This window comes from Hemicordylus capensis, chromosome 8, assembly GCF_027244095.1.
Source record: "Hemicordylus capensis ecotype Gifberg chromosome 8, rHemCap1.1.pri, whole genome shotgun sequence".
Lineage (NCBI taxonomy): Eukaryota > Metazoa > Chordata > Lepidosauria > Squamata > Cordylidae > Hemicordylus > Hemicordylus capensis.
Genome location: NC_069664.1, coordinates 2081040 through 2093101, shown reverse-complemented (window position 1 = coordinate 2093101; position 12062 = coordinate 2081040). Strand labels below are relative to the sequence as shown.

The 12062-nt window shown below is 55.3% G+C and overlaps 1 protein-coding gene across 1 annotated transcript in view; it reads right to left on the bottom strand.

Moving 5' to 3' along the window:
* Window positions 1–9899, bottom strand: part of LOC128333744 (low molecular weight neuronal intermediate filament-like) — a 57528-nt gene extending 47629 nt beyond the window's left edge. The window contains exons 1-4 of the mRNA XM_053269661.1: window positions 8884–9899; window positions 6273–6590; window positions 5022–5146; window positions 3606–3846 (exon numbers count right to left, since the gene is read on the bottom strand). Coding sequence (XP_053125636.1) covers window positions 3606–3846; window positions 5022–5146; window positions 6273–6590; window positions 8884–9672 — 1473 coding nt within the window. The 5' untranslated portion in view covers window positions 9673–9899. The remainder of the gene's footprint in view (window positions 1–3605; window positions 3847–5021; window positions 5147–6272; window positions 6591–8883) is intronic.
* Between the last annotated feature and the right edge of the window lie 2163 nt (window positions 9900–12062).

Below are 12062 nucleotides of genomic sequence, written 5' to 3'. Positions count from 1 at the left end.
GACTGCCATTTCTCCTCCCTGTATTCCTGGTGGGGAACAGGGACTGTAGCTCTTTGGAGAAAAAAGCAGGTCACGAATCCCATCTGACCAAAGAGGTTTTTAATCAACCAGCATAAAATGGCAAACAGCCATGATATACTTTATAACTGAGCAATACATATTGAAATCCTATTGTATGTTGTTTGTAATGGGAGGAAACTTGCCCAGCAAAATTTGTCCTGGAGCTTCAAAGCATTTGAACCAGCTGCAAAATTTAAATATTCCAAACCCTCCAGCAGGGATTGATTGAGTGGTGCCACCACTGGTTGTATGAAATATCCAACGAACCCTTCCTACAAATTGCACAGCACGTTTTGTGGCCCAAGCAGGTGCCAAGGGTCCAACGACACGACATACAAAGATGTTTGCAAGGGCAGCAAAACAGTGAATGGAGAAAGAGCGAAGTGTGTATGTGCATATATGCGCACACACATCCTTCTCTTAAAAATGGCTGTCAGACTACTGTCACCGACCGAGGAATAATGGTCAGCTTGGCCTTGGATTGCACAGTCCCTTTTCCCGCCAATCCCTGCTTTTTCACTTGCAGTCATGTGCAGAACTGCCAAGTCCTTCCCACACGGCAGAGATACTGTAGGGCTATTCTCACAATTGGCATTAAGGTAGGAAAAGCCCCCAGTCCCAATTCGGGAACTGGGCACGCTCCAGTCTGGCCATCAAAATAATTCTAAGAGCAAGGGAGGAGGAGGAGAAATTGATCTTCCCTGAGCTGAGTAGGGAGGCAGGAAGCAGCTGCAAGCCCAGTATTTATACCCAGCTCCAGTGTGAGGGTGGAGGGAAAGCACTCCCCACGCCTCCCGTCTGCATACCCAGCTCATGGAGGAGCACTCCCCCACCCCACTTGCTTGTAGAATCCTCACAATGGCTGATCAGAAGCATGTGTGGCTCCTAAACCAGAGTCCGGCCCTCTCCTCCTCCAATGCCAATCGTGAGGACAGGTCGACTGTGGTTCCAGGAGATGGTAGACGGGCCCTGCCTCCCTCTTTCCTGCTTCTCTTATAGCTGGGCATGTGCTCTGACTACAGTCCAGATGTGAACATTGTGCTGCTCTGCTGCTTTTCTCAAAGAAACTCTCAGATTCTTGGCATTAATAATGCAACTATTTAAGAGTGGGAGAAATACAGGTGGAGAACGGATGGCTAACAACATCTGGTGAATCTTCCCTGAAGACTGAGCGAACAAGGTGTGGCAATTCCAGGATGGACACCCCCATCTGGAAGTGCCCCCAGGAAAGGGAATGTGGAGACAGATGCAAACACAGAAGTTGTACAGATGATCAACACTGTAGCTTTGTACCATCCATCTCCTTCTGGGCACTTCTCTTCTCTGTGTGTTTCACAGAAAGTATTACAGAAGCAATTCCCCCAAAACATTTTTTAAAAATAATAATTTAAAAAAGAGAATTACAAAGACAAAGATCAGTCCTGCATCAGTAAGTCCACAAGTAGAGACGTCTTTCTTCAAATCTGGGACCTTAGTTCAAAAGGGCAAAACTTGCTAAAAACAGCCCAAAGGAGTGAGTTTCAAAAACTGACCTCCGTGGCTGAACATGTTAGAAGGCAGCTTTACTAAACAGGAAAAGTAACATGCACAGCTAACAAAGACAGAGTTGGGTTGCCTTTAACAACATCCTGACAGGCAGGAGTTCAACAGGTGAGCCTCTGTTAGGAAGAAGGGTGACTATGTTAGATCCCCAGCCTGATTTATAGGGCTATGGCCCAGGTAAAAACACTGATCTCTGAAACTGTTAGGGTGCAGCCTAAATTACCATTGCCTGTGAAGGACCCTCACCTCCAACTACCCCAGTTCTTTGCTAATCCATGCTGCTGACCTGCAGGCAGCTACCAAAGGGCCCTGTCAAAGGAGAGTAGCTATTGGTGACCCTTGCAGGGTTCGAGTCCTCTTTGATTACACTATGCGATTGCTGAATAATTCTTCACTTGCTTCCTTGTTTGAGGGACTCTGAAAGCCTGTCCAACACCTGCTCTTACTAGTCAAGTTGGCACCACCTGTTTGGTGCTGGACTCATTTCTTATGGGCTGCTTCTCCCCACCAATGGTCCCAGGACTACACGATTCTTCTCATTGCTCTGGAAAAAGCAGCCATAAGAGGCTGAACTCTTGAGTGGAAGGTTGACTGGGCAGGGAAAGAGGGACTGCTCCATCTAAGGGTTCTCAAACATGGGTACCCAGATGCTGATGGACTACAACTCTCTACTGGCCTGTCTTTGGCCACTGTGGTTGAGGATGATGGGAGTTGTAGTCCATCAATATTTGGGGACCCAAGTTTGAGGACCCCTGGATTAACCCTTTTGCTACCACCAATCACCCCCACAAACTGCTTTGTTCCATGTAGGTGGGAGTGATTTTGGGCAGGGAAAGGATGGAAAAGCACCTTCTCTTCTGCAACCCACCTGCCAGCTCAAGATTCCAGCCTCTTGTGTGTTTTAACTTTGGAGGAAAAGGTCAAGGAAAGAGAATCTGCAACTACACATAAGATGTACTTTGGCCCTTAAAGCGGAGGCTTAGATTTTAAAAAAACGAAGTGAGGCTCAGAGACCAATGATTAGGGAGAAGAGACTTCTAAACATTAAACGACATACAATAGTACCTCTATAGGGCTGATCGCAAACAGAAGAGTGAATGGGGATTTTTAAATGTATAATGAAGACAAGGGAAGTGTGTGTGTGTGTGTGTGTGTGTGTGTGTGTGTGTGTGTGTGTATATATAAAAGTGACAGGGAAGAGAGACTTGGGCCAGGAGCAGGAAGAGAATCCAGTTCCCTTGGACGCTGCCCTGGAGCCCTCTCCCTCCTCTTTGAAGGCTACAATTCACATCCAGGGTTTCAGACATGGGGGTGCTCCTGGGGTTGAGGGGCCCAGCCAGCGGCCGCAGAGCCATAAAGCTCCGAACCAGCATGCAAAATCCGGCTCCAGGAGTGGACCTCCCTAGACACGATGCCAGAGTCCCATGACTGGAAAACACCTTCTCCTTGACCAAAAAGCAGCTGGGAGTGTGATTTGGATTGGAACCATGGGGGGGACAGCAAAAGGAGGCTAGCCTGTGGTGTCCAGTGACAATTCCCCGATTTGCAAATCTCCCTTTCCACAGAAGGAAAAACAGAAACCCCTGTAGGTTTTTCTCTATGTGGCGAACGCCCGTTTCAAAAGAGATGCATGCAAACACTACCAATTTGCACCAGGAAACTGATGCAGGAATAAAGGGGTTAAACCACCGCCCCTGCCCCCCCCCCCGGCAAACCCAGGGCCCACTTGGCTGCTTTCTGCCCAAGAAAACACTATCAGGAGCGTCAGTCATGCCTCACATCTAGCCTGGCTCTGGGATTCGCCACACGTCTGCCCAGGAGCCCTATTCAGATGTGGAGCGTGTGCTGAGACTTGACCGGGTCCTTGGAGAGCCACCCCATGTCTGAAAAAAACTTATTGTGAGAAGCAACCCTGAGGAACAAGGAACGCACCCCCCCCTCTTCCTCACGAGGAAACCTGAAGAGTGCAGACGCTTCCCTCCGGTTTAGTTTGGGGGGGTCACCTTCTCCGCCGCCTCGTCTCCAGAACCCTCTTCCTCGGCCGCCTTGGACTCGTCTGAGCCTTTGGACTCCTTGGGGCTGTCCTGGGGGTCTCCCTTCTCCTCCTTCCTCATGGCCACCGTGCTGGCCGAGAAGCCCTTGAAGCCGGACAAGGGGCTGGAGGAGAAAGGGTAGCCCAGGCCAAAGGTGGTGCTGGCACTGCTGGCGGTGCTCAGGCGCGTCTCTTCTCCTTCCAGTAGTTTCCTGCCGGGGAGGGACAAAAAAAACACAAACAACCCCAGGCACTTTTAGAAGGCCAGCGTGGCTTTTCAAGTGGTCACTGTTGATCGGGGCTGGGCGGGTCATCAGGGGCAGCCCACGGGGGACTCAGAGCCCCGAATCTCATCGGCCCCCTCCCCACCCCTTCCAGAAAGGAAGCGCAGCAGCGAAGGCTCCTGGGGGTGTGTGTGTGTTGGCCCGGCTCTTTTAAGCACCTAGCCACAGCCCTGCCGTCAAGGCTCTCCAAATCCAGCTGTCTCGGCAGCTTCAGGCTGTTCTGGGCTATGCCGGCTGCAGGGAGATCGTGTCTCATTTTTGGATTCTCCCTGACTGAAGAGTGGGGGGGCCACACTCCCCAAATACCCTCCCCACCCACAGAAAGGTTGCAGGTCAGGGAAGTGGATCCTGCTCGTTTCAAGGACGCTTGTGCAGGAGAACTTCCTGACGGATCGCAGTGCATGTGAATGAGTGGGAAGGGGGTGCCACAAGTCGGGCCTGACGAGCCCCAGGTCCTGCATCTGGTAGTCTAAAGCATATGGCTACTCGGGGGTAGGAAGCTGATCGCCCCTCCCCCCCGCACACCAAAGACAGTGGCACATTGCACAAGACAGACTGAGAGGAGGAGGAGGAGGAGGCTGGGATGCTCAGTGCAAGAGCATCTGCTTTGGAGGAGAGCTGGTCTGGTGGCAGCAAGCATGACTTGTCCCCTTAGCTAAGCAGGGTCTGCCCTGGTTGCATATGAATGGGAGACCTGATGTGTGAGCACAGTGTAAGAGATTCCCCTCAGGGGATGGAACCGCTCTGGGAAGAGCAAAAGGTTCCAAGTTCCCTCCCTGGCAGCATCTCCAAGATAGGACTGAGAGAGATTCCTGCCTGCAACCTTGGAGAAGCCGCTGCCAGTCTGGGTAGACAATACTAAGCTAGATAGGCCAATAGTCTGACTCAGTATATGGCAGCTTCCTAGGTTCCTATGCCTGCAGAAGGTCCCAGGTTCAATCCCCAGAAGCATCTCCAGGTAGGGCCAGAAAAGGCCCCTGAGCCTGAAATCCTGGAGAGTTGCTGCCAGTCAGTGTAGACAATACTGAGCTAAATAGAACAAGAGTCTGACTCAGTATAAGGCAGCTTCCTACGAGAGGCGCAGCTCCCGAGCAGGCCCCTACCTGTACGCCGCAATCTCAATATCCAGAGCCATCTTCACGTTCAGCAGGTCTTGGTACTCCCGCAGGTGACGGGCCATCTCTCCCTTGGTGGTCCTCAAGGCGTTCTCAAGCTGGTTTATAGTCTCCTGGAAGTAATTGGGATTTATATAGTAACACAGTGCTCTGAAGAACAGCGTAGCAGGAGACACAGGTCTCTGCCCCAAAGAACTTACAATCTAAACACTGACAGAGCGAGATTGTGAGGGAGGTGCAGGTTAGCAAGAGCAGGCTACGAACACGTTCATGTGCTAGAGGGCCTCTGGCCCCTCCAGAAACATCCCGCACAAGGAGGGGGAAAGGGGGAAATAAACATTGTCAGGCTGCAAATGCTGCCTGAAAGGACAGGAGGAGAGCTTTCTCGGCTTCAGAGCCTGAGTGGCGAGCGGGACGTGACCGGAGGGGTTGCTGGCAGGGCTGGTGACAGGCGACCATTGCGCCTGGTTTTTTAAATGCCAGCCATCAACATTGTGCCCCATCCCGCCACCGGCGATATTTAGATGCAAAAGGGGGGATTTCTCTCCGGGACCTCCTCCCTCCAGCTACCGCCGCCCCCGGAGAGGCACAGCAAAATCTGCAGAGTGACCAAAGTCGCCGATCCTCAGATTTTGCTGCCATAGGCAGATGCCTCCTCTGCCTTAATCTGCCATTGGTCTGGCCTACATCACAGGGATGTTGTAAGGATGACTGAGAACAATGGGTGTGAAGTTCTCCAAACATGTTGGGAAATGTGCTTTGTAGGGACTAAGTATTCTTGTTCCTATTTTTAGGAAGGCTGTTTTAGTAATTTTATACCGATACTTCAGTTATGGCCCCTTAGGGACAGTAAGGTGACACCCCCCAGCCCAACTGAATCTTGCCCTCCCTGCCCTATCCATTCTCTGGGACATCAGGAAATATGACCATTAGACAGGATATTGGCAGCTGTGGACTTAACCCCACCATTAAAAAGAAGGAAGAAACGGATAACCTGGACACACCTGTGTGGGCACTGCTTGATCCCAGACATTCTTTCCTACTCGGCATTTTAACCTGAGAATTCTGTAATCTGCCTAAGTTATGCAAATCGATCGACTGCATATTTCTTTTCTGAGTTTACTCCTTGAGGGTCGGAGAAAGGGTTCAAATGAGTCCCCTTGCATATCAGCCGGCCTGTGCCACCTTGGGCCGGCGTTTCCTTTGCTTTGGGTCGCCCCCTCCCCGCCAGACCGTCACCTGCAAGTTCCGGATCTCCTCGGTGCTCCGCTCCTCCGCCTCCTGCAGCTGCCTCTCGAGGGACTCGTTGGCGCCGCGCAGGGCCTCGACCTCGATGTTCCGAGCCTGGAGCTGCCGGCGGTACTCGGAGATCTCCTCCTTGGCCTGGCGGATGCTGTCGCTGCTGCGAGCCGCCTCTTCCGTGAAGTTGGCAAATTTGGACTTGTACCACTCCTCGGCAGACTGCTGGTTCCGGGCAGAGAGAACTTCATACTGGGTGCGGATCTCCTTCAGGGCAGCCGTGAGGTCCGGCTTGCTCACGTCGATCTCCACGGAGACCTGGAGAAGGACAAACAAGGAGGGAAGCCCTTCAGACCGGCCGGCCGCCATGTTGCGTCCCCTGGTCCCCTCCAGGCTGGCTTGTGGCAACACAAGAGACCTGGGGAGGCTGCTGGGAAACTACAACGCGCCCAGGACACAGCTGCTAAGTGGGACCCGAGTTGGAGGAAATCCTGTGCGGGCACTGAATGCTCTGCACTTAATCCTGCCCAGGTCCAGAGTGCTCTTTAAAAGGCAGGTGCAAAGTCACCTAGGCTTCAGCATCCTTTGTATCAACATCTGGGGACCCCAGTTTTGGGAAGCCCTACTTTCAAGGAACACGGTCTAGCTATGCAAAAGCTGGCAGAGTAGTTTTCTCTTTGTTGGGCTAAACACAACCACACAGCTCGAGCAGAATTGCTTCCCTGGACGGAAGGTTCACCTGGATGACATACAGAGCCCTGCTGAGCAAAAGCCTGTTAAGTGACTTCATTTGAGATTAGTTCTGACCAGCAGCTAGAATTCAACTGTGATTGAGGGCTTTTCGTATCTGTCACTGAGGACTTGTTTGTATTTACCATACCCTAAAAAACGTTTTAAAACAAGAACAAAAATTGTCTCTGTATTGCAAGTGAATGTTTTGCTTTTTTTATTGCATTGATTCATGTTTATTATTACTGCAACATCATCATAAACAAAGAGGTCCCTCCCTGCCCTGTTTATTTATAGTCTGAATTTCAACCACTGAAGAAAGAGAAAGGGAGCAGAAGGAAGAGGGTTGGGAGAGGCCAGGGCAGCAAGGGGTGAATGTGCGACTATGACAGCTTCAGATATTTTGGTATTTGGAGAGAAGAGCTGGTCTTGTGGTAGCGAGCATGAATTGTCCCCTTTGTTAAGCAGGGTCAGCCTTGACTGACATTTGGATGGGTGGCTACAGTGTGAGCATCTGCCTGCTTGCACACAGAGGAAGGTCCCAGGTATGGATGGAGGTGAGGAGAAAGTGGTAAAGCCAAAGGGTTTGTGGAAGAGGTGGGTTTGGAGAGAGGGGTGGGGTGGGACCAGGTAGATGGTCTAGGAGTTCCAGGACTAGAGGGAAGCCAGGAGAGCCAGGGCCGGGCTGTCCCATGTCATTCCGGCTCCTCTTTCGGGGAGATGCTTGACGCACAGGAGGTGATGCAGAGGAGAGAGACACTCCCCAGCCAGGGAACAAAAGCAGCTGCGGGGGGGGGGGCCCTCCGGACCGGAGTGGCTGCTTCCAGCGCACCGGCTCCGTCCTTTCCGCTTCGGCTCTTTCTCAAGAGGTCTCGAGCAAACCTAGCAAGGCGGCGTGAAGTCTGGGCAGACAAAAGGAGGACACGTCCGGTGCTGCTGCCTCCGTCTCCCAAGCGCCTCTGGGGCTGCACTTCACGCTGCAGAGAGCAAGGCCAGGCAAAGGGGTGTGTGGCACTCGGCACTAGCTTCTGCACACATCGAGAAGGACCTTGAGCAGCGCTGGCCAGTGCGGCTGAAGGACAACAGCTGAGCACCTTCCCCCCCCGCCCCCCCTGCAACGGCTTCAGAGAAGCAGCCAGCCAGCCAGCCCTCTCCTCCCAAGAGCCATTCGGAAGACTGTCAGTGGCTCAAGGCCAGCCTGAGGATTTTTGCCACTAGAGATTGCGCACACACACACACACGGTCTTCTTATTGGATGCTGAGCCGCATACTGCCAGCCTGGGTCCCCAGAGGTTGTTGGACTACAACTCCCATTGTCCCCAGCCACATTACGTTGACCGAAGCAGCAGCAGCAGCAGGTGACGGGAAAGAGTCTGCCCAGACCTTGGACAGCGGCAGACCGGATGGGCCCCGGGGAGGCATGCGGCAGCTCCAGACAAGATTTCTGTCTTTGTTAGTCTTTAAGATTCACCTTAAAGACTAACAAATGCATTGCAGCTCTTGTGTGGCCTGAAGTGTGTTAGCCTTCAGTTTGACACAAGACTGTTTGTCGTTTCTCAGGCAACGGAAGGTTCTTTCTCCATCTTCTGGTCCCCACAGGCACCTCTTCTCCGCCAGTCGGTCTAACCCAGCCATTCAAACCACCTCCCCTCCCCAGGCCTTGTGGCGGGGAATCCCGCAGATTAATTGCGGCGCGAAGCCCTTCCTTTTGCCTGTGCTCTCCTGCCCCTGCTCCTGGTACCCAGCTGAAGAGGGGATTTAGACGCGGGCAAGCGCGCTCGGGGCTGCAGCCGGATCTCGCTGCCCCCTGCCCGCCCCCCCATCTCCCCTCGGCCGGGGGGCGGCCAGGTAGGCAGGCAGGCGCGCCCGGGGGGGTGCCTACCTGGGCCTCCTGGAGCTCGGCCTGCAGCTCGGCCACCTCCTCGTCGTGCACGTGGCGCAGGAAGGCGATCTCGTCGAGCAGCGCCGCCACCTTCTTCTCCAGGTCGAGGCGGGCCAGGGCGGCGCGGTCGGCCTCCTTGCGGGCGTCGCGCAGGGCCAGCTCGGCCTCCTGGCGGCGCTGGGCCTCGTGGGCCGCCTCGTCGCGCAGGCGCTGGAGGGCGCGGCCCAGCTGCTGGCTCTCCAGGGCCGCCTGGTCGCCGTCGTGGCGCAGCGCCTCGACGGTGGAGCGCAGCTCGCGCAGCTCCTGCTCGTAGAGCTGCTGCAGCCGCGACGGCTCGGCCTGCCGCTGCCGCAGCGCCGCCACCTCGGCCTCCAGCAGCCGGTTGTGCTGCTCCAGCTGGTGCACCTTCTCGATGTAGGTGACGAAGCGGTCGTTGAGGCCCTGCAGCTGCTCCTTCTCGTTGGTGCGCACGATCTTCAGCTCGTTGCTCAGCGCGCTCGACGGCGCCGCCCCCGCCCCCGCCGCCGCCGCCGCCCCGGCCAGCAGCACCTCCAGGTGGTCCAGCGAGCTGCTGGGCGCCGGCAGCTTGCGGTAGGACGACGAGAAGGAGGACGGGGAGCAAGAGGGGCGGCCGCCGACGCCGCGGACCCCCGCCGCCCTGCCCGGCACCGAGCCGTACAGCAGGCTGCTGCTGCTGCTGCGGCCGCCCGCCGCGGCGGCGGCGGAGGAGAGCCTCGACGGCGGCTTGCCGAAGGCGGCGAAGAGCAGGTCGCCGCTGCTGTAGTTCATGGTGGTGGCGGCGGCGGCGTCGGCCAGCCGGGCAGCTGCAGTGGCGGCGGCGGCTCCTCTCGACGGCCGCGGCGGGGGACGGGGCGATGCGGCGGCGGCTGCCGCGCTCTTATAGCCCGACGAGCGCCAATCCCGGCGCGCAATTGCGGAGCCGAGGGGAGGGGGAGGGGAGGGGAGGGGAGGGGAAGGGGCGTGCGAGCGAGCGAGCGAGGAGCTGGCCGGCCTGAGATTAGTCTTATCAGCAAGAAGCCGCCGCCGCTGCAAAGCTGCAGGTCATGGGTGGGTGCGTGGGTGGAGCGCCCGCAGCCGGCGCCCACGCCACTTCAGTGGCAGGAAGGAGACGGAGTAGGGGGGCGTGCGTGCCTCTGAGCATGTGCCGAGCGCCCTTCCTTCAGCGATCAGCAGCCATCGCAGCCTGCCTGGCATGGGAGGGCTGGGCTGGGCTGGGCTGGATGGCTTCCTTCCAGGGCAGGCGGCGGCGGCGGCGGGGCTCACACCCAGGAGAGCAGAAGATCAGCAGCTGCCCTCCTGGGGGGATCCTACGCGACCGCGGAGGCCAGGCTGCCTGCCGGGCTGGCCTCTATAGCTGGTCCAGAGTTTCGAAATCCTAGCCAGAAGCCCAAGTCCTGGCTGGCAGGCAGGCAGTACCCAAGCGTGGGAAGCCCGCAGAACCCAGACTCTGTCTTGCAACCTCGCCCAACCTCAGTTTCGGGGTAAGCTTTGCCCTCTGGCCTGCCAGGTTTGCTGAGGCTCCTGGCTGTGCCCGCTTATCCCACACAGCTGGGGTGGAGATCTTCCCCCTCCACATTTCACTGAACCCCCCTGCCCAATAATAACAGCCTCGGCAAAGTATTTCCTCCTTTGCAAAAGAATTTAAAGGAGGAGAGCTGGTCTTGTGGTAGCGAGCAAGAATTGTCCCCTTTGCTAAGCAAGGTCTGCCTTGGTGTGCCTTGGATGGGTGCCTACATGTGAACACTGTAAGGCATTGCCATTAGGGGATGGAGCCCTAGATCCGCCGTGGAGCATAATGCAGAAGGCCCCGGTTCACTCCCTGGCAGCATCTCCAGGTAGGGCTGGGAGAGAGTCCTGCCTGAAGCCTTGAAGAAGCTGCTGCCAGTCAGTGTAGACAAGACTGAGCTTGATAGATGGGCCAAGGGAGGCTCTGACTTGGGATAGGGCAGCTTCCTGGGTTCCTAGTTTAAGTGAGGACGGAGTTGCTGTTCAGGCTATTCCCCCACCCCCCACCCCTACATCCATGCCACACAAAGCACCCTGATTTTTGGAAATCAAAACTTGGCCACCCTCTTCCCCTTCCAGAGGCAGCTGCTTCTGCTGGGCAGAATATTGGGTGGCCCATTGTGGCGTCGCATTTCTGCAGGATCAGAACAAAAGGGAAACCACGGCCGGAGCCTCCTGCTTATCCAGGCAGCGTTTCTTTTCTTGTTACTATAAATGGACCAGATTTTATCACGCAAACCCTTTTAAAGCAGGAAGGCCGCGCTGGGTCCCCGTGCTGCTTTCTTTCGGCTGCTGCTGATGGCGCCTCTCTCCCCAGCACGGCACCATCTGTCTCTTCCTTGGCTGCTTTCCATCTCATTTCGGCCCCGTTGTTCGATAAATCAATGCTCCGTTATTCAAAGAAGGGAACCTCAAGCCCAGAGGTAGCAGCATGGTGGGGGAGGGGAGGGAAAGGCTCCTTCCTGCCTTCGCCTCTCCAGGGTGGAAAAGGACCAGAGAGCGGAAGGGCAGGGAGAGGGAGGGGGCTGCTCATCTCGGGGGGAGGAGGAGAGGCGTACAGACAGAGGCGGCCAGACCACCATGGGGCCAAGTCAGATGGCGGACTTGGGTGGCATCAAAGGTGGCAAGGAGACAGATAGCCGTGGCTGCTTAGATGATCCTGGTCTGAAAGCCGGTGTGGAATATAGAGACACAGGAAGCTGCCATATCTTGGTCCATCTAGCTCAGTATTGTCTGCACAGACTGGCAGCGGCTTCTCTGAGGCTGCAGGCAGGAGTCTCTCCCAAACCTATCTTGGAGATGCTGGTGTGGGAAGGGGCTTGGAGCCTTCCTTCCCAGAGCAGCCCCATCCCCTGAGGGGAAGAGCTTCCTGTGTACACATGTAGTCTCCCATCCAAAGGCAAACCAGGGTGGATCCTGCTTCGCAACATGGAGAATTCATGCTTGCTACCACAAGACCAGCTCTCCCCCCCCACCCCCAAACATACCCATTGATATACAAAGGAACTTATTTGAATCCTGTCTCTGATCCTTAACCAGTAAGACTGAAAAAGAAGCATGCAGTTGATTAATTTGCATAATTTATGCAGATTACAGAATTCTAACTTTAAAATGCTAACTAGGAAAGGCACAGAATAACTGGGATCAAGTTA